The 22,375-nt window shown below is 37.9% G+C and overlaps 3 protein-coding genes across 3 annotated transcripts; 2 read left to right on the forward strand and 1 right to left on the reverse strand.

Moving 5' to 3' along the window:
* Window positions 1-337: 337 nt before the first annotated feature.
* LOC134004450 (tetraspanin-8-like) lies at window positions 338-6,077 on the forward strand. Its single transcript, XM_062443725.1, has 9 exons — window positions 338-509; window positions 1,223-1,288; window positions 2,011-2,127; window positions 2,332-2,406; window positions 2,748-2,843; window positions 3,435-3,527; window positions 3,719-3,790; window positions 4,579-4,662; window positions 5,132-6,077. The coding sequence occupies exons 1-9, from the start codon at window positions 450-452 to the stop codon at window positions 5,270-5,272; spliced, it is 804 nt and encodes a 267-aa protein (XP_062299709.1). The 5' UTR covers window positions 338-449; the 3' UTR covers window positions 5,273-6,077.
* A 1,026-nt stretch (window positions 6,078-7,103) lies between these two features.
* LOC134004484 (tetraspanin-8-like) lies at window positions 7,104-15,286 on the reverse strand. The gene is made up of 9 exons (XM_062443780.1): window positions 15,164-15,286; window positions 14,366-14,431; window positions 13,779-13,892; window positions 13,498-13,572; window positions 13,270-13,368; window positions 10,058-10,144; window positions 9,512-9,571; window positions 9,242-9,325; window positions 7,104-8,943 (listed from the first exon to the last, which is right to left on the reverse strand). The coding sequence occupies exons 1-9, from the start codon at window positions 15,242-15,244 to the stop codon at window positions 8,839-8,841; spliced, it is 771 nt and encodes a 256-aa protein (XP_062299764.1). The 5' UTR covers window positions 15,245-15,286; the 3' UTR covers window positions 7,104-8,838.
* A 2,542-nt stretch (window positions 15,287-17,828) lies between these two features.
* On the forward strand, window positions 17,829-21,833 carry LOC134004426 (ras-related protein Rab-19-like). The gene is made up of 4 exons (XM_062443688.1): window positions 17,829-18,023; window positions 20,320-20,503; window positions 21,447-21,550; window positions 21,648-21,833. The coding sequence occupies exons 1-4, from the start codon at window positions 17,829-17,831 to the stop codon at window positions 21,831-21,833; spliced, it is 669 nt and encodes a 222-aa protein (XP_062299672.1).
* The last annotated feature ends 542 nt before the right edge of the window (window positions 21,834-22,375 follow it).

The following is a 22,375-nucleotide window of genomic DNA, read 5'->3' on the forward strand; positions in this document are numbered from 1 at the left end:
ACAGAGTCAGTCCTTCAGGAACACTTTTTACTGCATATATTGAATTTATCTCTTGCTTTTTGGATCAAGTCTCAAAATCTGTCTGTGGTCAACAAATTTCACTTCTCCTCTATAAACCAAGCCACCAAGGCCCAAAAACAGAATGAAAAAAAATAATAACATTTTCTACTAAGTATTTCTAAACATGTGTACAACTGTTTCCCCTTCCAAACATGACACTCATTATTCCCCCATTGCATCCCCACCACACACCCACCCACACTTACCCTGCCCATCCTCCCAGATGGGAGGGCCTTGTACTAGCAGAAGAGCAGGGCTCCCTCCCCCCTGCATTTATAATCATCAGGGTGCTAAAGTGCAACATCTAGCAGAAAAGTTTCTATGTAAAACCAGGATCATTTCTCTCAAAAGATATTTGAATATATTGCTGAAAGTTCAAGGGAAACAAAATGGGGAAAGTGAACGTCTGTGTGAAAGGAAGTTACATTGTTGTGGTGACTTTGATGGGGGTAAGTGTTTCTTTTGCTGCTGCTTTCGACAGAAAATGTGAGAAAAGTGAGAATCTACTTGTATTATCATCTGCACTGTAAAGGACTATACAGTTTTGGATTGGATAGAGAGCCACCAGTGCAGGAAAGTTAAAAGAACAGGGTGGTAAATACTAAAACAAGTATCTCTTCAACATGATTAACAAAAATAGTATTAGTAATAACTTATAAGCAGTAAAAGTCCCTTTTTGAAATAACTTTTAACATTTGATATTATTGGTTAGTTAGCATATGTGGTTTCCTGCTCAGTGTTGCCAATATTGGTTGATTGTGCAACATGTGATGTCCCTGTTTTTTCTAATATGGTTTCCTCCTTGCTGTTTAGATCATTGTGACTTTATGTACATAGTGTGTGAGCACACTACTCATGATTTAGTCTGAAGGTCTTACAGTACAAACAGACTCTGTGATGCCTCATTAATAGCAACACTAGCAGTGAGATAGGCCGGTAACAGGGGAATGAATTAACCTATTTAAGTTAAAGAAGTGATGCCTATCATAAACTTTTTCTTTATCGAGAGTGTTGGTAGTTAACTGCAAAAAACAACCTTAGATTAGTTTTACAATACCATGTTTTGATGAGAAGTGATGGTGCGAGCCCCTAGTTTATATGAGTTACAGAATTAAAGGTCTTAATGTAATAAATAATGCTTAATGTGTTGATGATGTTGCAGATTATCAGTGCCCTGCTGTTGGCAATCACTCTGTTTACTCATGGATATTTCTACGGAGAAGAAGAGGTAACAAGTTTATCTGTCTGTCTGTGAATGTATCTTAAAGATTGACAATATTGATAACATCTACTATCATGGTATATCCCAATATTGAAATATGTAATGTGAAATAAGAAATTGGAGAAAATTCAACTGAGAAACCATCAGAGTATGAAATTGTATAGCAAAATGGTTCCGAAATTTCTGTAATCTCACGGTTTAGATCTACATATCACCAAACCTTGACCTGTCTGTTTGGCAAAATTGGTTTCACTCAACTCATCAATCAATATGGTAAATGATCAACTGAAATCATTGAGGCACTGTCAGGGGAAAACATGGAGAATATAATTCCAATGTTATATATTCATTTTGCGAAAGGCAGAGGAAAGTCTGTACACTGTAGCTCCCCATGCAGATATAGTTTTAATGGGATATCAAATCCCTTTTTTCTGCCTTTCATAGATTTAGTTCTGTGGTCAAGCACCTGGTTTTCTGTTCTGGATTTTTCTGGTCTACCACACTTTTTCATATATTCATTTTGAAAAAGATTTCCTCACACTCACACAGAATATGCACAGTATACTCCAATTAACCTTGTTGTGGTTATTGTTGTCTTCAAATGAGTAATTTAATTTATAAGTTCAACCCTTAAGTACAGTTCTGGCATGCTGACACAGTTGGATCAGACCCAGATTTTCTCCCTTTCTAACTGAACTGAACTTTTTTTGTTTGTTTTTTCTCCACAGATAGAACACATGCTTGCAGGTATGCATTTTATGTACGCTATTTCCATCATAACCCTGCTCTTGTCCATCACTGGTGTGTATGGCGCCTGCAAGGAGAAGAAATGGGCACTTATTGTGGTTAGTAAACAAGAAAACATTTTTTTACAGTTTTAGTAATACTTAATCTTTTTCCCAGAAACTGATTGCCCATGCCTGTGTGTGTGTGTGTGTGTGTGTGTGTGTGTGTGTGTGTGTGTGTGTGTGTGTGTGTGTGTGTGTGTGTGTGTGTGTGTGTGTGTGTGTGTGTGTGTGTGTGTGTGTGTGTGTGTGTGTGTGTCTCAGTTTGCAGTTGGATTGATCCCGTGTACTCTGTTCATGTTTGATTTGGAGAGGCGAGAACTGGGTTTGCGGCCAAAGGTATAACAAAGTTGATTTTGATATGTGTTGTTCTTTTCTGTGATATTTTTTTGCACACAATATATATATATATATATATATATATATATTATTATATTATATTATATTATTATTATATATATTAACCTCCTAATCTCAATCTCTTGTCTATATGTGTCTTTAGTCTGTTATAGACAAAGCAACTTCCCAGTGTCTATGATTGTTACTCAAATGAGCCATAAAACTGTTTAACCTAACCAATGATAACACTTCCTTGTGTTCCAACAAAATAATATTTTTAAATAGTACTAGCTGAATTTGTAACATGTGTTTAACAGACATTTCTTTGTTTTGTTGTTCAGGTAGCTGAGAATATTAACGGGCAATACCTGAAAATACTGCCGCTGAGTAATGCCAGTGGGCATGATATAGAGAGCCTCAACTATATACAGATGGAAGTAGGTAACTTTGTGTGTGTGTGTGCGTGTGTGTGTGCGTGTGTGTGTGCGTGTGTGTGTGTGTGTGTGTGTGTGTGTGTGTGTGTGTGTGTGTGTGTGTGTGTGTGTGTGTGTGTGTGTGTGTATGTGTGTGTGTGTGTGTGTGTGTGTGTTTGTGCGCACAATCACATTTAGAAAAAAAACTTTAATGAAACTCCTTAAATTGGCTCCCTGTGATGCAGAAAAGCCTTCACAGACGTTTACCGGATGTGGAGGATAAAAACACATGCTCCCCTGATAACATGAGCACTTAAGGCTCATTGTTCAGCTGCTTGAAGGACATCACTGGATGTTACAAAATTCCGCGCAGCTGAGCAAAGAACAGACTGAAATTCTATTGTATCGTAGTAATTTAGTCGGTGGATGACAAAGGCTTGAGTGTTTTCTGGGGAAAAGATGTGACCCACAAATTTTTTCGAATTTTGGTGACCCATTGGGAGCAACACACTGTTGATAAGAGGCAGAATATATTAGTACTGTAGTAAGAAGAATGGGATCAGCAAGTGATTTGTTTTCATATATTCATATTTTCTCCTCTGGCTTCCTTCTCAGTTCCATTGTTGTGGACTGGATCAAGGCTATCAGGACTGGGGCTACAACATCTCAGAATCCTGCTTGTGCATTGGAGACTCCAAAAATCCATGCGTGAGTATCAAGGCTATACTTTCGGTGTTGTCTGACAAAAAGTCAGAATTAACTGATGATTTGTGATTTCAACTGAATAACTTGAATCCCAACTGTACACCTCCATTGCTGTGACATCTACTGCACAGGTAGAGCACCTAGTACTATTTGTTAGTCATTGAACTAATGATTTGTGTCTATGTGTGTTTCAGGTGGCAGCCCCCGAGAACAGTAGTCTGTTTGAGCATTATGAGCATGACCATGACATCATGATTTATAAAGAGGTAAAAAAAAAAAAGTATTACCGGCCTCACAGGTTGATGTATAAACTGTTACTAAAAATATCCCCTACTTTCATACTACCCTTTATAGTGATGTTGCTACCCGTGTACATAGAGCAACAGTGCAATTGTTGATTTTTTTTTTTTAGCTGACTATAAAAAAAAAAGAATGAATAGGGTAAACATTTTTATCCTTAAATAACTAAACTAAATTAGCATGGAACTAAAACTGATAAGTGACATTTGTTTATCAGTCTTGCTTAAACATTGTATGAAGCATGCTTTAGGGTCCAATGAACTCTTATTTTTCTGTCTGTAAGAAGGATCCTTGTAAAATTGAATGAAGATGTTTCCCATTAAAAAACCCTTCAGTAGTCTGAAAACTATTATGATACCAAGCAGCAAGATCAACCACATATCCCCAAAATTAAGGCTCTTAGTACTTCCCTGCTTACAGATGCAGTCTGAGAACTCTCCTTCATCCCTCCTAAAGCCGGAAGTCTTATGTGAGATATAAAGTATGTGAGTTATCAACCCAGGGCAGCAGCTGGTGTCACTAAGTTCCTCTTCATGCCCATATAAGCGCATTTATGAAATCTTTTGAAATTTAATGTCAATGTGACCTTACTAAACTCCAGGTGGTGTAAGAATTCAGTCTTGAGGATGCTTGCTGCAGACAAGGCTGTGTGATTCTGAAGATGCTGTATGAAAATGTCTTCCTAACTATATTCATGTAGTGTGAGTTGTCCATTGTATGATAGATTGTAGTGATTGATCCTCTTCTGTTTCAGCCATGCCTTCCAATCATTATCTCACATGCCTTGTTGGCCATAAACTTGGCAATAGGTATAAAGTTTGGACTCACATTAATCTGGGTATGTACTGTCTGTCTGTATGTCTTATTAAACTGTGTACACCTCCTGTACCTGCATCCCTCTTCATCTTCAATGCTGTATCTTCACTTTCATTTGATTTTTTGTTTTGCCATCCTCTACCTTTTCTGCCATTTCAACACACAATATGCACTGATTGGTCATGACCTCCATTGTGTGTTTTTACCTCTTCAATTCCTCTGGAGCACTTATTAATAAAAAATTCAGTTGTTTCTGTTTTCATGAGCCAAAGTCTTTAAGATAATTATCTTTTTTCATCTTGTCATACTTTATTTACTAGCAGCAGTGTAACTGTTAACCTGTCACTTCATTGTCTTTGTCTTTTCCGCCACCTGCAGTCTCCTTCTAACATTGCAGCTCAATGTAAATCATTTATTGGCATAGGCTTAAACAACATAAGAAAAAACATGAATGCAAAGTACAGAATTGACTCTCTTTCATTTTCCTCTAGACGTTTTCAATCGTGCTCTGTATTATCATCCTGTGCCAGCTAAGACGGAAGAATGATAAAGATTCCCCCACAGTGATCTACAGCCCAGAGGCAAAAACTGGCAACTACACCATCCTCACAGAGACTGCAGAGTACAGCTGATTTCTGTATTTTTGGCTGCTCTTCATTGTGGCGAAGGTCACCATGTCTAAAAAAGTTAAAGCTGCCACTCCACTCAAAAATGTGTTTCATTTATTGTTGTCCCCCTTGGATGTTTGACCATCAGTGCAGAGTTTGACAATAACTGGTGGGCCTTAAATCTGAATTTGATACATGAATGTATGAGTATGATATGGTGACATCACAACTAGTTTTGGAAAACAATCGTAGTCCAGTTTGCAACGTCCACAAGTGTGATGTGGAAACTTGAAACCTCCAGTGCTGAGAATGGACTTTTGTGTCAAGACGATTGATTATGATTTTTCAGTAAGGACAAAGGAGTACCTTAAATAATGTTCAACAAGATAACTGTTAGGGTTTTTACAGTATGTCTCTTTACTGTTTATCTCATAAATAGTTCATGCTGCCTCCAACAATAAAAACTTGACTGCATTTTAATTTTTCCTTAAATTGTACTTAGATTCCTTATATTATTTCAGTCATGAACATCTTTTGTCATCCCTGCAAATACTATACTATTTCTTATCTTATAATGGAAAATTTTGGGCTATGCAAATTACCAAAGATTATTTCCTTTGCTTTGTGATAATCAAAGAAGATGGTGAAAAACTAAGTTATACAAGGTGCATATTAAATCTTAGACCAGTTAAGGAATAATATATAATTATGTCAATTACATGAATGTTAATTAACCTTCACCCTCCTACTGCCTCAAAGAAGTGTGAAACAATAATGTCAAAACTGTCATCTCCACTATCTTCAACAGATATCAAAAAGCTCAAATAAATGTATTTATTTCATATGATGTGTCTTAACTAACAAATATATTTTTACATTTTCATGCCAGAGTCTAATCATAATGTGGCAAATCTGATTAAAGATTTCTGGTGAGCTGCAAGGTGAGGCATAAAGAATGGAAAATAATCATTAAAATGATATGCTGCAGTAAAACACAAATGGAAATATGACTGTAGAAAGGTTTATATTATGTAGCACACCACAGATTTATTCAGAATGTCTGATTTGGGTTTTTCTTTTAGCGCTTTGATGTTCTGTATTATATTCAGCCAAATGTTAGACTAAAAAACAAATTACCAATCACCTTAATGTAAGAAGAAGCTGCCTGAGTGAGCACTTGCTTGTGTTCATGGCACTGTAGCAAATTAGGAAAAGACACAGTAATACAGATGACAGGGATGGTGCATGTTTTGGAAGCAGCTACCAATTAAAACCTGTCTCTTCTTTCCTAAGCGCTGACATGTTAAAGAATCCCATCACTCCCTTTTCACTCCACCTCCCAATCAGGTGTCAACTGTGACCTTCAGTTTGTTGGTTTGTATTTGTAGAGACAGTCATGAGAATTGCTGTGGATACTTTGAATTGTGTAATAAAACAGTTGTAGCCTCCTCATTGTTATTGGCTTGGCAGGTTATTTAAAAATGCACCACAGACAATTAACATGAAAACAAAAAAAGCTATTTCCAAATGTTCAATTAGGTTTCAAAAAAGTTTTATATTGCTCACATACATCTACTGTCAAGATATTTCTTCTCACCCTGATAGCCAATATACATTTCCTATTTTAGTTACTTCCTGTTTTTTGGTAGGTTTTAAGATGTAATCTGTAAACTTTACAGACTGTAATATAAAAATTGTGATTTTGGTCGATATAAATAAAATTGACAATGACTCTTTTCATTTGTAGCTTCAATACTATATCAAACTATGAGTTACAGGGATGCAGCTCTAGTGAATTCAAAGTTTCTAAGGTCTAGGGTATTTCAAATGAAAAACTACGACATCAAAGGAACAATTATATTTTTATTTTTGCTATTTACAATATATTACACAAGTTCATTCCACACAATTGAAAAAACAGTATATGACAGAAAACAAAAAAACATACATTGAAAGAACATATTATATTAGGCAATAATGGTTAAAGTGCACAGGTAGACATTGGATCTGCCATTTCAGATGAAATTAATTTGACGATTTAGCCAAGGAGCCATTTCAACTGCAGGCAGCTCATGCAGCGAGTCATATTGGAAGTGATGTGGCGTAAAGGCTACTTTGGTGAGAGTGGCATTACAGTCAGAATTTCTGTAAGAATACTGATGACCCATTTTCCTACACGAGCCTCTCACAACCTGTCTGGCCTCGCCGAAAGCTCCCCAAACCTTAACAGCAAACTATATTTTTTGGAGACAAAACAAATGAGGTTTTACTGCATGTCTACTGAATGTGCAACAAAACAGAATCCCCCTCAGCTTTTTGCCTGGAACAAGTGGAGATGAGCAAACATTGTTTACTCAATGAATGTGCTTTGAGAAAGACTGAATGAGGTTTCAAAATATACAATGTGCATATAACAAGGCATCAAGACATTCTGGTGTCCCAATAAGAACTGTGACTCATTCCTTTGTCTGACCTGATTATTCACCCATGAAAATCCATTGCTCAATAATAAATAAATATCACTTTCTTATAATCAAAGTACTTTGTAAACACAGTTTAAGAAAGGTGCTACATAAGAGTTAATAATGTTATTATTTGCTTGTTCAAAGATTATTACTTGTTGTAATGCTGAAAAGCTTAAGATAAGTACAAATATTTAAATATGTAAGTTCAATTGTTTAATTAGTTAAACCCATTAATTGATGAACTTCCAGTGATATTTTGTGTCTTCACTTGGTTGGAAATTTTAGCATCAATCGTTCATGTGTCATGTGATCATTACACATGATGCTATGACGTAATACAGCTGGTTCTTCACTAATGTCAGAGTTGAATTGGATACTACAGAGTCACAGTACAGATTTTGTGAACCATGATGATGGATAAATGGCTGTGAAGCTAAATGCAGCACTACACTCCCCGAATGCAACTCCACCAAAAGAAAACAAATAAATTAATAAACGTTTTGTGCTAGTGTCTCAAGTGTTTCTGTACAGATGAATTAGATTAATGTCTGTCTTCTAAAAGACGCATTGAGGTGCGAAGGAAATTTATAATAAATAAGACAATACTGTACAATAAATAACAAATGTAAATGGGGCCAGTGTATTTAGCCCTCAAAAAAACTGGTCACCTGTCTGGGGTTTTACCCTGCCTTTTATCCAATGCATGCTGGGATAGGTTTCAGCCACTGAGACACTCACCCCAAACAGGATTACACAGTTTAAGAAAACAGGCAGCTGGTTAATGCTTGGTAAGATATTCATTTTAGATCATAATTTAAGGTGAAAAAACTGTGAATCAGAGATATGACAAAAGCATGTGAAAATGTGACGATTATTAAAGATTACTTTGAGTTTTCACAGCAGTAGGCAAAAAAAAGACTCATCTGAAACTGATCTATGCATGTAGAATACTTTGCAACATCAGTTACATGCATTAACATGTTAATAGAAAATCAGATCTTAAACATATGTTGCTATAGCACAAAGTATCCAGGTTATGGTGTACAGTATAATGTGTGTGCAAATTTAATCAAGGTACGCCCGATAATAGTTTGCAGTGTGTATGAAAATATACTTGGTAGGTGACTAGAAGGCACCAGGAACATATCTGTTGGATTGAAGAAGAGCCATGAACTCCTGTTTCCTTTCTATCTGGACCATCAGCTTTATGCTCATAACAAGTAAAACCACCTGAGAATGAAATCACAAGAGTAACATTTTAAAAGTGTGTAAAGTTCAGTAATAGTTACAATGATATTCTGCTGACCTAGCATCAAATCTGACTACCAGAACCCTTTCTCCTGTGTCTATAATAATAATATTTCTCCTTAATTTTAACCTTAGCTTGAATTTGGTTTTTAAATATGATAAACCTGCAAAAAATGTGTTTATTGCTATATATTGTATGAAATGTGTGTCAAATCAAATTTATAGCTGTTTATAGTCCTATCAAATATATACTGTAAATGTGTAAAAATGTGACACATACCCAAAACACTCCGCTTCCAAATTTAATACCCATTGCCAGAGAGAATCCACGTTTCAGTGCAGCAACATAGATTGGTAGACAAGGCTGTAAATAAACGTGTAAATGTACTTATTACATGTGAATATGTGAATTACAATGCAGCAATACTTAATCTGGGTACAATTCATATGAAGATTTTGTCATTCTTTTTGTCAATTGTTCATATGTAGAGAGAAACACTTAGAAAACGGATTACATGCTATGAGTTAGCCTGTTTATGAGATCTTTTACCTCTTGATAAACATACTGGTTCTTTGGAGCCCCGAGTGTTGCGGTGCCTCGCAGTCGAATCTGAAGAGGAATACAAAATCCCATTACATACTGACAAATATATAATATGCTTAATGACAAAAATTAAGTTACAAAAACGTTTTTTAATTTCTATGAAAAATCTCAGATGAAGGTATGATAGCCTTATTATTACGTCAAAGTAGTGCTGCTGGAGCTTTACTTTTTTAGACTTTTTCCCTTCTCCATGCACCTTGGAAGTGGGTGAAGTTGTGCCAGAAACCTCTACTCTGTTTCTATAAACAAGTGTTTTTCCCCTTGTGGAGAAAGGTGGACTATCTTTACATGATTACAAGTCTGGACCACAAATAAACTGGTGAATGCAGCAGGTTCTTTTAAATTGTTTTTGCACGTGCCCCTTCTGAGAAAATCTGTTGGTATGAGTGCTTCTTGCAAGAGGCCCAATGTGTGGCTTTAAGACAAGCAATCCTGATGAGTCACCTTCACTGTTTATCTTCCGTTTATACACCAGTGAAATGAGATACTCACACATTTTCCTGGATATTGACAGTGACAGGAAGCAGGAAGGTTGGTGCCCCAGTCTTTGTAGCCTTCAACAAGACCACAGCACTTAAACTAGGGGTGACACACACAGAAACACACACACAGGCCAAGTGAAAACCTTCAACATCTGGTATTATGGCCTTTTTTAAACTCATTTTTATAAATACAGTCTATTTTAAACAGAGCTGTGACTCTTTTTTTTTTCACCAAAGCATCTTTTTTGCAGCCCAGGTTCCCCTATGGTCAGGCTGTTTTGGAAGCTATTCACATAAAATCTGCATTATTAATGACCACCTACACTGATTGCCTGGAAGTATGGCCCTCACCTTTACCCCCAGGAAGCCAGAATACTACCTCATGAATAATGCAGGTTCCCTTATACCAAATCTTTACCTGGAGTAATGGCTGCAGCTGGAGATGTCAGACAGTATACTGTATAGGAAAAATCATGTCTAAAGAGATAGCTAGCTAAGCTTTAACACAGATACATACTATACACTTGAGCAGAGAAACAGAAAGAAACAATGTTTATGTGTAGGTTTGTTTTAAAACTTAATCCAAAGATTGAAGATGAAAAATTTGAGAATCCTGCAGCTTACTGAGTCTGGTGAAGCAGCCAATTGGCTGTGAAATGTATGGAACAAACGCTTGTCAGTAAAAGAGAGAAGATCGTCTCCAACAATGAATTTCAGTCATTCCTGATGTAACGTTTCATCCTCTGGAAAGCTGTAAAGATTTTTAACTGCTGAACAGCCAGCAACACTTCCAGTGCCCTGCTTTGCTTGTCATCTGGCTGCAGTGCAAACTCTGACTAAAGAAGTTACAACAGGGGTTGGCTCATGCTAAAGCTTCCTAGCATATTTGATTTGACTCTCTGGTGTTATGTATTAACGGGTCCTGCCTCTGCTCGCAAATTTCAAATTTCCAATTGAGTTATTTTACATTACAGGAGGATCCCCGCCATCACCATAATTCAACCCAAAGCTAATTTTTCTTGTTTTCCACAATACTAACCCTTTAAGTTATCCAAAATCAACAAATAAAAACAGGACAGAATGTATTGCACAATATAAAACACAACAAGAACATCTGCTTGCATGAATGACCCTTTGGACCATGCAGTAACATTGCACAATCCCTTCATCATCAACAAGTGATATAGTTGGTCCAGAATGCTGCAGCTTATCTTTTAACAGGAACACACAAGTGAGAGCCCATTTCCCAAGTACTAGCCTCCCTCCACTGGCTCTCTGTGCATTTTATGATTGATTTTAAGGTTTTACCTACAAATCATTAAATGGGCTAGTTTTAATCTATTTCTCTGACCTTTGGCAACCGCACTGAAAGTCCATGACATGTCGTGGACTTTTGTGTTTGTGGTTTTGTATGTTGCAGCTGGGGAAGGTTACAGTGTTTATATATTTTGTTAAGCTATGCCAGTCAATTTGTGGAGTCATTTCTTACGGTGTTCTATTATTCACTTTAAGTAAAAATACAGAGATCTGATATTGGCATTTGTGGACTTATGGGTTAAGTTTGTTTATGTTTTCTGCCTTCGGGTTTTAATGTGTCTTTAATGAAATCTAAGTCCTGGCTGACATCTCTTATAGATCATTTGTGTTAATTTCAGAAGACGACAGATTATATGAGATTGTTTCCCTGCTGTGTTTCCGTGCTTGCTTTTCCCTCCTCTGCTCATTGACACACCTGCCCTTCATCTAGACTCGTTAGTCCTGCCCTGATCCCAGTTTCATCCGCATCTGTTCTGTCATTAGTTCTGTTTATATTTAGTTCTGGTTTTCCATCTTTGTTGGATCCTTTATTCAGTTCTGTTTGGTCTGCTCGTGCAGTATTCTGTTTTGCTATGACCTGCTAGCCTTGTTTTGCATGCACAAGCCTTAAAGCCTTTATTAAAGAAGTTTCTTAAGCCTCACTCAGTCTGCTGTTCTCTGCACTTGGGTTCCCTTGACTGCCAAATCATGACACACATGGCCCATAAAGGTTACTCAGGTCCGCTGAACATATGTTACTGCTTGTTTAAAGATCAAAGTGGAAGCACAGGGGAGGTTGTGCCTTTGCACTTATAGACCCCAAACACTATTTACAACCATATGCATTACATATTCAATATGTATGAGGGATGACTCCCACAGGTTGAGAGGAAGTGGATACCTCTTTAAGATAAGACACGCCTGCTTGTTCAGCCACACCCAAGAGGTTACATATACTGCAGGCATGGCCTCATCGCTGTTTGTTCACCACCTGAGTGCACTGACTGCTTCATTGGTCTTTTTCCTCTTTATTCTTCTAAACTTGCTGTCTAAAACCAGTCATGTTCCAGTGGCCTCTGGCAAGCTGCAGGCTGTTTCTTCTCCCGTGCCTCCTAATGTTTCTCTTTGCCCTATTGCTCCTGACTTTAGTGGCTGTTTTGAGATAGTGTTCCCACTTTTAAAATGTATTTTTCTGGCAAAAACCTTGAAAGAATAAGTCCCAAACTACCCCTAAGATAACACACTCAGGTGGTTGTCTGTGTGGAACGCAGTCAAAATCAGCTAACACCTGACCTGAAACTGCACAGAGCTTTTATGCTGGTATTAATAGAAAGCTAAGCTAACCACACTATGCTAATTGTAAACAGTCGTGTTTGGCAGAGATGTACATCAAGCTAGCAGGGATAATCTTGTGTGGGGTTTTCAGTACCATAGTCAAATGTGTGCCTTGTAGGCCATCAGCAGTTCAGGAATAAGCAAATAATCCCTTCCCACACATACATGGACATGGCGTGTTACATAATCATGTATCAAAAGAGAGGAGAAATAGTCTCCTCACTGAGAGAGGTTAAAACCTAATGTTTTTGTGTTGGACTTGGATAAATTTTATTAATACCGGTCATGTGACGAGATCATGCCTTTCTAAATCCATAGAAAGTTGGAACAGTGCTGACAAAATATTTGAGAATTAAGCTTTTATAGATGGACAGATGGTCACAGTGCACAGATGCATTGGTAAACAACAGAATGGACTAACAGTGATCCAATGTAGAGCTGAAGTCGTAGAAATAACAGCTACTTCTTTGTGGTCAAGATGCTAGTACTCCTGCATGTGTGAAGAAAGATGGATTATATTTAGATTGTTTATTGTAGAAACTTCCCCATATCAATTAACTTAAAAGTAAGGAAAAGTAAATAATTACTGACGTGTGCTTGAATACTGTATAGTAGGGTCCTGTTGGCTTTGTTGGTTCCAGTAAGTGGCATCATGGCCAGCAACTTGGACTCCTCACGAACCACACCTGTCTGAGGAAAGAAATCACATGGAGCACTTTTATTTTACACAGTATTAAATAGCTGTAGGTTATGTTTACACCATGGAAATGAAATGCAGAAAATGAGATGTTGTAAATGCAAAACATTCAAGTACTGTACCTCATAAACGTCTTGGTAACTTAATGCTGTTTTAACAATTATTGTTTGACTGGCTGCCGCCATCCCAGCTGCAAACTACACACACACACACACACAAACCATTGATAGTAAGTGAGAAAGAAACACCAACTGCCCTACATTAATAAAACTTTGTGCAAAAATTGTGCACAATATTTGCTTTTCTCAACACATTTCTTCTCTTGACCACAAAGATACAGGAATACATGCACAAGCACGAAAGCCACACACTAAGAGATTTTTCTGTTGTGTTTTTTTTTTACCAGAATCAAACACCATCTCTTTCCTTTACAAGCTCCAATCACACCGAGCACTGACAGCAGCAGACAGCCAATTTCTAGGATGTAGAGTATCACTACAGAAACATTGGACACCAGCTGAGGAGAGAAATAACACTGATGTTAAAAGAACATTTTCTGGACATATACCCTGATCAACTCTAGAAGAATCTAATTTCAAATCCACTTGTTAAGTCATTTAATTACACATGTTGTATTTTGATTATTTGTTTTCAGAGATTAAGTAGGATTGCCATGTTAACATGGCTTTAAAAGGGGTCAAAGGCCAGGGTCACTTACTGACCATTACCCTTAACACCTGAAGATAATTCACCATCATGTTCAAGGACACGTCAACAGGCAGATGCTTGCCAACATTAGCGGGCTTGAACTCTTGTTTTTTCCAGAGAAAGGACAATATTAAAAGGCACCGCTGTAGTGGGTGGCAGCAATATTGATGGAAGACCCAGCATGTAAGCCTATTAATCATTCCCAGGGTGTTCTTGGTTATCCATTCACTTGTGTTATCTATCATAATTTTAACCCAGTCACAAGAAAAAAGACAGTCTTACTTGGCCAGCTTGTAAGAGGTCCCTATGACCCGCCACTGTCATAGTCAACATGAAGAAGCACAGTGCCTTTTGAAGAAAAGAAAACATAACATTAGATCTGCAAAGTACTCCAAGTTAAGAAATGAAAATGCTCAAGGCTATACAAGAAAGAAATATCTTTGTCATCACATGTGTCTTTACACTTGTGCTGTCTTTTAGTGAACTCAAAGGTGTGACCCCTTGGAGGCAGAGGAGCTGATTTTGGAACAGAGCATGATTAAATGGCAACAGCACGCCATCTACTGTAAGATCGGTCCAAAACTGAAATAATGATGGTCTAATCTTGCCATTACATGACATTCACATCACAGCCAAGTCCAGGCCTACTGACAGTGAGTGTTAACTCACAGATGACAACAAAAACAGTGTCAACATGAGCATCATTAGACAGTTTGATGAGGGAGGAAAATTATGTTTATCCTTCTTTGTAAATGCAAATGTATAAGCATAATTTTGATACAGCTACCCCTGAATGTATTTCTCATATCTTTAAATGTGTTACGTTAAATTATTATAGTAGCTATACATTGGACTGCAGACGTTGCAACATCATACATCATTTTGATGGAGCTTCCATCTCTGTGTGTGAGACATGCATAACATCTTTAATTGGATTGATGATAAACTGAGTAGTGATTTAGGACAAATTAACAGTATCCAACCACAAACGACTATATAATCGGAGACACAGACAATAAAAGGCAATCAGATAGGCCTCCTTGGTTTAACTTGCATTCATAACCAGTGAAATCTACCTACCATATTCACAGCACATGCGAAAATAAACGGCCTTTTCAGGCTCGTTTTATCCGCCACCACGACCACTGCGCTCCGCTGCATGCTGCCGATGCTCTGCCAGGCTTTAAAACGCCCTTTCAGACACAGAAAACGTTAAGGTTATATAGACCTGCTATGATTTTAACAGTGAAGCATCTATCCGCACAGGACGTCACTGCGATGTACAGGATGAGGGGGTCTGTGCCGCCTTCACGTGCAGTCGGAATTGTCGGAATCAAGGGGATTAGCGCACAGGAATGACGTTCAGGCATGATGGTTGCATACAATATGAGCAGGAAGATCAGATGTCTCCACATAAATCAACACACCCCTTACCATCCTCTAATATATATTTTTTAAATGTTTTATTATTTTTTTATTAAGAATTAAACTTTTCAGACGTGTTTATTTCTCAACATGAAGGGATGCTGTTTTGAAGCCTCAACAAAATTGGAGGAGGTAAACTGGAAAACAAACATTCATTCGAGCTAAATAAATTCACACATGACCCTTGTGTCCTATTAGATGGGTTTTCTCTTTTTATGCAGCTATTAAGTGATTTTGTAGGCTTATTTCTTTCATCCCTCATTTATTATTCTAATTTGGGCATCAGTTTAAGCGTCATTGTGCCATTCAGGTAAAATATTTCACACCCTGCCTGTAAGAAAACAAAAAATGTTACTCATGTCATGAGTAGACCATGTCATGAGTAGACCAGCATCCTTCAAAACTAAGAACCTAGGGTTGTAAAATGAAAGTTACAGCATTATTCATCTATCGCCATTCATTAGCAAAATATTAGTGATGTTTCCGAGTTGGAAAAAACACGTTGAGACTTATTATGTATGACTTACATGTAAGACAAAAGTTAGCTTATTAAAACTTTGCAGGTAGTGAAATTGGAGATACATGATATCTGACCAGATAATTCATCAATATTTGACGTTTGTCTTCGCAAGCCCATCACAGACAAGGCTAAGTGACTACTTTTTTTGTGTTAATCTCTTCTGGACCAATGAATGGGTTTATCTTCACAAGTGTATGCATGGCCATTTGTTCAAACCCACACAAATTCACTTTAAATTCTAGATGAGATCCCAAAGCTGCTTTAAAATGTTATTAGAGAGAAATAAACACAAAATGATGCTCAAACATTTAAAAGGATTTTCTTTAATTCCTACTGCGTAACATATCATATTTTTCAACGAGTTGGAAAAAGCAGATGCAGAATGTGATGTCATGCAGCATGGAAAATTGTAAAAGGTCAGGATCTTTTTAGAGATGTAGGAACAGCCCTAATGATAGGAATGCTGAGTTAAGCAGAACATCTCTAACTGATTATCATCTAACTAGTTTTTCATCTGCTCATAACCTCCTGTTCTTTGTTGGCTGTCTGAGGTGGGCTTTATTCTGCCAGACCACATGGGGGCTGTACTGTAGATCCCTTTTTTCCTTAAACTGCAGCATCACTGATCGCAGTTTAGCCCTCAGTCTTTTGGTCAATGTTGTGTTCTTACTTCTTGAAACTTCCAAATAACATTTTCCCAACTGATAAAATATGTACATATTTGCTTATTTATCATTCTTATCCTGCGTGAATCATTGAAATCCAAGTTGCCCTTTTATGACTATAACACTATCCAAAAACATTTATTGTCCCAAAGGTCTATGAGGTTGACTAAGCTCCTAATAAACTGCATTTCCCACAATCCCGCAGCTGTAGTGGGGCTGGGCCACTTTGTAGAACAGGTAGGGTGGAATTCTATTGTTTCCACAGGTGCTCTGTAGAGAGAGAGAGTGTGAGAGAGAGAGAGAGAGGAACCTGCTATATAAGTCTGTATGACCAGGAAATACTGATGAGAGAGGGAGACGGCGTTAAAGAGAGGGGGAGAGACACGGGAGAAGAAAACTGACACGTGTGAAAGAAGAGCAGGTGGATCTGACAGCACCCTGGAATTACTGATGAAACGGCAGTTTTGCATCCTTTTTTTTTACATTCTATCTTAGTTAGCGAAAATTCCTCTCTTTGTTGACAGACAGCTCACCAGAACCTGTGCAGGAGGCCAAAAATGATGGGATGTGTATTTATGCTCTCTGTTGCTGCGGGCTATAAAGTGGGTCAACACCTGAGAAGGAGCTGAAAGGAGCAGCAGCAACAACACTGAGACAGTTTTTGTCCTGCTGAAAGAGAGAGAGACAGGCAGGCTGAGCTGGTGAGAGACACAACAGCAGAATTAGAGAATATAACTGAAGAAGACACACTTACTTACTGTTGCTTTCAATTTTTTGTAAAGCAGTAAATGTGTAGTCAGGTGCTTTTTAACTTCCCAGCAGCACTGTTTTTAAAATAAAAAAAGGAATTTACATCTTGACAAACAAACTTTCCTACAACCTCAAACTGGTTTTACAAGCTACATGAGGACTAATTTAACTGAATTCACCCTGCTGTTAGGAATCTAACCTGAATGAATGAATGAAACTGTGTTCGATTTTCCATCCTTTTCAATTCTCATTCAAGCGCAAGAGTGACTTTACATCTTTCAGCGTAAAGGCCAAACATTCCTGCTGATCTACAGTCGTCTGCAGTTGTTTCCTCTTTTCTCCCACTCTCACAGCCACAGAGAGAAAATCTTGCTCTACCTCCAACATGCAGACCCCAGGACCTGAACATGACGATTCTTTTGATTTCCTGTTTAAGATCATCCTGATTGGAGACTCTAATGTAGGGAAAACCTGCGTGGTTCAGAATTTTAAGTCAGGGTTTTTCTCAGAGAAACAGCAGAACACCATTGGGGTGGATTTCACTGTACGCACCTTGGATATTGAGGGGAAGAAAATAAAGGTTAGTATGTGGTGTGTTTGAGTTTGTGTGTGTGTGTGTGTGTGTTTGTAGTGGACCTAAAGACATACATATCAATGGGAATATGTAAATGTGGGGTCTGTCAAGTTGATTGCAGTGATGTTAAAACATAAAGCAGCCAACATTTAAAACCCTGAATTACAAAATACAAAGCTGCATACATCTGTTCAACCAACCACAGGTAGAGGCAGAACTTCAACAATATCCATTCAAAAAATGAAGTTAACAGAATAGATAAAACACAGCTGTAAAAAGAGTTTGGACATATATACATTCCACAATTGATTGATTTAAGAAACACCATCAAAATGGAGCATACACTTGCATATGACTGTTGTATAATGTAAAGGTTTGGCATTTGGAAGAGCTAAATAAGGACCATAAGAAGACCGTATTTTGCAGTGTTTGTTGCTAAATACCCTGATCATTATCATGAAGACTTGCTGGTGTCAGCTGCCTCTGACAATGACAGGCTGCTCAACATGATTGCAGGTCTTTTTTGTTAACTTTTGAATGGAGAGATTGCAGAGTAAAGGTAATCATTTGTCTTAAAGGATTGCAATATTTTCTCTTCATGCCAAAGATGCAAAAGGGGCCTGTCCTGTGTGATGGCCTTTTCCAGGATTAGGAGTAAATTGAGCTACAGTGTTGTGTCCTTTGGTTAAAAATGTCAGTTAGACTCTGTCCAAAACAAGTTAGACAAGCTTTAATCATGCAGGACCTGAACTTCAGGTTTCTCTGCCCTGTGTTTAGTACAGACAAAAACAAGCCTGGAATGATTTCTTTTCTTCTGTAGCGTAATGACAGGAAAGGAAGTAAATGATGTAGGTGCAGCCTGATAAGTTCCACATGCATCAAAAGTCAATTTGTCACTGCAATATTCACTGCTTAAATCAGATTAGTACCAGCGCTGCTTATTTGTTTGGGAAAGTCAATAGGCAAGAAAACATAGCACTTTACAAGTGAAATTAGGCTTGAATGCATGCATTTACATTACTGAGAACAAACAGAAGGGCTTAAGTCTGAAACCCATTTAATGTTTAATTAAATTTATTCAGGCAAATCATCACTAACTTATAAACTGATCATTTCCTGCCAGGTGCGATGTGTAAATATGCCCAGAACGAGCCACTTTCTGTATTGATATATCAACATTTAACACAATTTCTGAATTCTCACTGTCTCTCTCACGAGGTTTATGTGTAAATTTGTTCTAGCCATAGGCAAAAGTGGATTCTGTTACACAACACACACACACACACAAACATATATAGAAAAACACACCTATAGTAACTGTATTGTTCTGTGGCTCAGCTATTTAGATGATAGAGTAAAAATTCATGGCACGCCTTATCAAAAGACAGATGTTATCAACTTACCTTAAATGTAGGACAGAACATTCCTCTTGATCTTTCAGTATTTATGGTTAACAGAAATATTTAAATATATATGTCTGACCACAGGCAGGCTGTTAGCTGTATTTAACAGCTATTACAGTAGCATTACTTTCAAATCAACAAATCAATCATTTCAAGCTTGTAAAAGTAACACAAAGAGTTAAATTATTTGGTAATTCTAGAGTTTTGGATTCAGGCAAGTCAACAACAAAAAAAGACAGCTCCTGTCACCTCAACCCCCAACCAGCATTTCAAGCCTGAGGCTGTACATTTGAGCCAGCCTGTTTGGTACATTTCACTTCTGTTTTTCTTTGGTAATCAGCAAACATTACTGTGCTGTTTTTTTTTAAAAACACAAACTATATGCAGAGTGATGTTTTCCTTGAATTTTTGAGTAAGTTTCTTTGTCTGTTCAGTTTTTTAAAAAGTGAATCACTGCACTCCCTGCTGCCCTTTATCTTTACTGCGTGCATATAAAGCATTAAGTACCATAAGGCAGAGAAGAAAGCACAGGATCTGTTTAGGGAGCTGATCACCATAAGATCTGGTTTGGAAGCTTATTCAGCAAAAGTAGCCGCTGTTCAAAACCTTCAACACTGCTCCTGAAAACAAACAGGTTGAGCTGAAGAGTCTGAATCCGTTGCTATGGGAGCTGTTACCACGTTGACATGTGGTCTGTGCTGTCAGATGCTTGGGGACTATCCTGCTGTGGGAAACCAAGGAATCACTATTTCCACAGAGAGAGTGTGTGTGTGTGTGTGTGTGTGTGCGTGCATGCATGTAAAGCATCCATCCAGTCATTTGTATTGCATTATATATAGCTGTGTGAATGTTAAAGATGATTCACTGTTTTTACATCTGTGTGTTTGTGTGTGTCATAGATGCAGGTGTGGGACACAGCAGGACAGGAGAGGTTTCGTACAATCACCCAGAGCTACTACCGCAGCGCTCACGGTGCCATGATCACTTATGACATCACACGACGCTCGACCTTTGACTCGGTGAGCGAGTGGATCCGAGAGGTGGAGCTCTATGGAGCAGCCAATGTGGTGCTGGTTCTCATAGGTGAGTATGGATGTGACTGTTACACGTGAGTGCACATATTTTTTTGCACAAGGACACATGGACAAAATAACAGGAACATCTGAGAATATACTGCAATGATAATAATTGGTTTATATTGTAAACGTTCCTGCTTTTAGATTTTTTTTTTTCTGCCTAACCACAAAGTAATTAAGTGCTGAAAGATTTTCTCCACCAACTGAGTAACGTGCTTCAGTTCTCAGAGAATACTCGGATGTTTGTAATGCTGCATAAATGGTCTTCCCAGGACAGACTGCAATTTCTGAATGTAGTTAGAGGTAATAATTTGAACTTAAGCTAACAGGTGTGGCTTTTTAAATGCCTTTTAATAGCATAGGTAGCTGCAGAGGAATCAATATTTTGAGTATGCGCTGGATATACACAGAGCACTCCACATAAGTATCAGGGATTTCAAGTTCACTCAGCCACTGCAGCTCTTTTCCCTCTTGGTAGGACATTTACACAAAGCTATGACACACTCCAACACTCCAAATAAGTCGTCATAATCTGTCAAGCAGAGAGAAATCATTTAAATCAATAACTAATTTTCTAACCATACAATTATTTCTGTTATGCATATGTAAATTTTAAAAAAAAACAATCCCATATTTACAAACAGGTCATCAATAATTGTGATTTTGTGTGGTGAAAGTGACTTTAAGTCGAACTTGGTTTCTTGGCCTGTGAATAATCCTGTTGTGTCTGTAGAGAAAAAAGATTTCAACTCAGTGGATCAATGATGTCCTAAGAAAATGCACCATCTCTTTGCAGCAGCACTAACAATACTGTTCACACACTGTTGGTATAATAGATAATAAATCTTTTGTGATAGAGACTCTGGTGAGATATTAAAGTTTATTTGAAGTTGAAGTGGTTTCCTGAGGTGTTTTGTCTGCATCTTAGTTCCCCATTTGTTTCATTGTAGGTAATAAATGTGACTTGGAGCAAGAGCGTGAGGTTCTATTTGAGGAATCCTGCAGTTTGGCAAAAGAGAGGGGTATCCTAGCTGCTCTAGAAACATCTGCAAAGGTAATAACTATCTTCATGCACATTAAGCACACATCAGTTACATTTGGGTCAGATGAAATAGCAAACCTAAGTTCTCCCTCTGTATGGCTATATCTAGGAGAGTCAGAATGTGCAAGAAGCATTCATGATGATGGCGAGGGAGCTGCTGTCTCGTAATGGCCTTCATGTCCAGCAGGGAGATGTGGAGAGCGACGGTAGAACACCCAGAGTTCTCCTCCGAGCCAACTCTCGGCCAGTGAACGGCGCCGCTTACACAACACCAGAAAAGAAGTCTTGTTGTTGAGGAAGAAAGTTCAAGGAATATGAAAATAAAGAGTTAACAGTCGATGGATAGTGAGACAGGGGGGAAAAAGAGGAAGATCACGAGTATACAAAGATGCATGGACGTGGAATATGGCTGGCAAGGCCTCAAGAACCGAGGAAGTCTGGGCCATTTATTGGAAAGTATTGTACCATCCTGTTTCTGAGGGCTTACCCATTGCAAATAGGATTGTTTGTACTACAATGACATAAAAGTCAATGCTACAACCAGGCAGGTTTGCTAATAAGGGGGTAAAAGACAGTGGTCAGTGGTGATGGGTGTGATCAGTGTTAGGGGAAGGTTGCAGTAAGCCGATGTAATTTATATCAGCCTTACCTTCACTGTTTTATTCCTCCATTTCATGCCATATCATCTGCACAAGATGCTGTGGGACTGTCACTATTCCTATTTTTGAAATGTTTGCACTACCAGAAATAAAACAATCAATTAAAGAAAGCAAATTTCATAAATAGCATTTTACGAACTTTTAGAAACAAAGCCAGAAGCAGTTAACACAAAAAGTA

The sequence above is a fragment of the Scomber scombrus genome, chromosome 22 (assembly GCF_963691925.1).
Source record: "Scomber scombrus chromosome 22, fScoSco1.1, whole genome shotgun sequence".
Lineage (NCBI taxonomy): Eukaryota > Metazoa > Chordata > Actinopteri > Scombriformes > Scombridae > Scomber > Scomber scombrus.

Excerpts from the sequence above, each read along its gene's own strand:
- LOC134004426 (XM_062443688.1), top strand. The coding sequence starts at position 17,829 with ATGCAGACCCCAGGACCTGAACATGACGATTCTTTTGATTTCCTGTTT. Across the intron at positions 18,024-20,319 it reads TTGAGGGGAAGAAAATAAAG|ATGCAGGTGTGGGACACAGC; the intron begins GTTAGTATGTGG and ends TGTGTGTCATAG. Across the intron at positions 21,551-21,647 it reads CTCTAGAAACATCTGCAAAG|GAGAGTCAGAATGTGCAAGA; the intron begins GTAATAACTATC and ends GGCTATATCTAG.
- LOC134004450 (XM_062443725.1), top strand. The coding sequence starts at position 450 with ATGGGGAAAGTGAACGTCTGTGTGAAAGGAAGTTACATTGTTGTGGTG. Across the intron at positions 2,407-2,747 it reads AACTGGGTTTGCGGCCAAAG|GTAGCTGAGAATATTAACGG; the intron begins GTATAACAAAGT and ends TTTGTTGTTCAG. Across the intron at positions 3,528-3,718 it reads GAGACTCCAAAAATCCATGC|GTGGCAGCCCCCGAGAACAG; the intron begins GTGAGTATCAAG and ends TGTGTGTTTCAG.
- LOC134004484 (XM_062443780.1), bottom strand. The coding sequence starts at position 15,244 with ATGCAGCGGAGCGCAGTGGTCGTGGTGGCGGATAAAACGAGCCTGAAA. Across the intron at positions 13,573-13,778 it reads AGAGATGGTGTTTGATTCTG|TTTGCAGCTGGGATGGCGGC; the intron begins GTAAAAAAAAAA and ends GTGTGTGTGTAG. Across the intron at positions 9,326-9,511 it reads ACCAGTATGTTTATCAAGAG|CCTTGTCTACCAATCTATGT; the intron begins GTAAAAGATCTC and ends GTTTATTTACAG.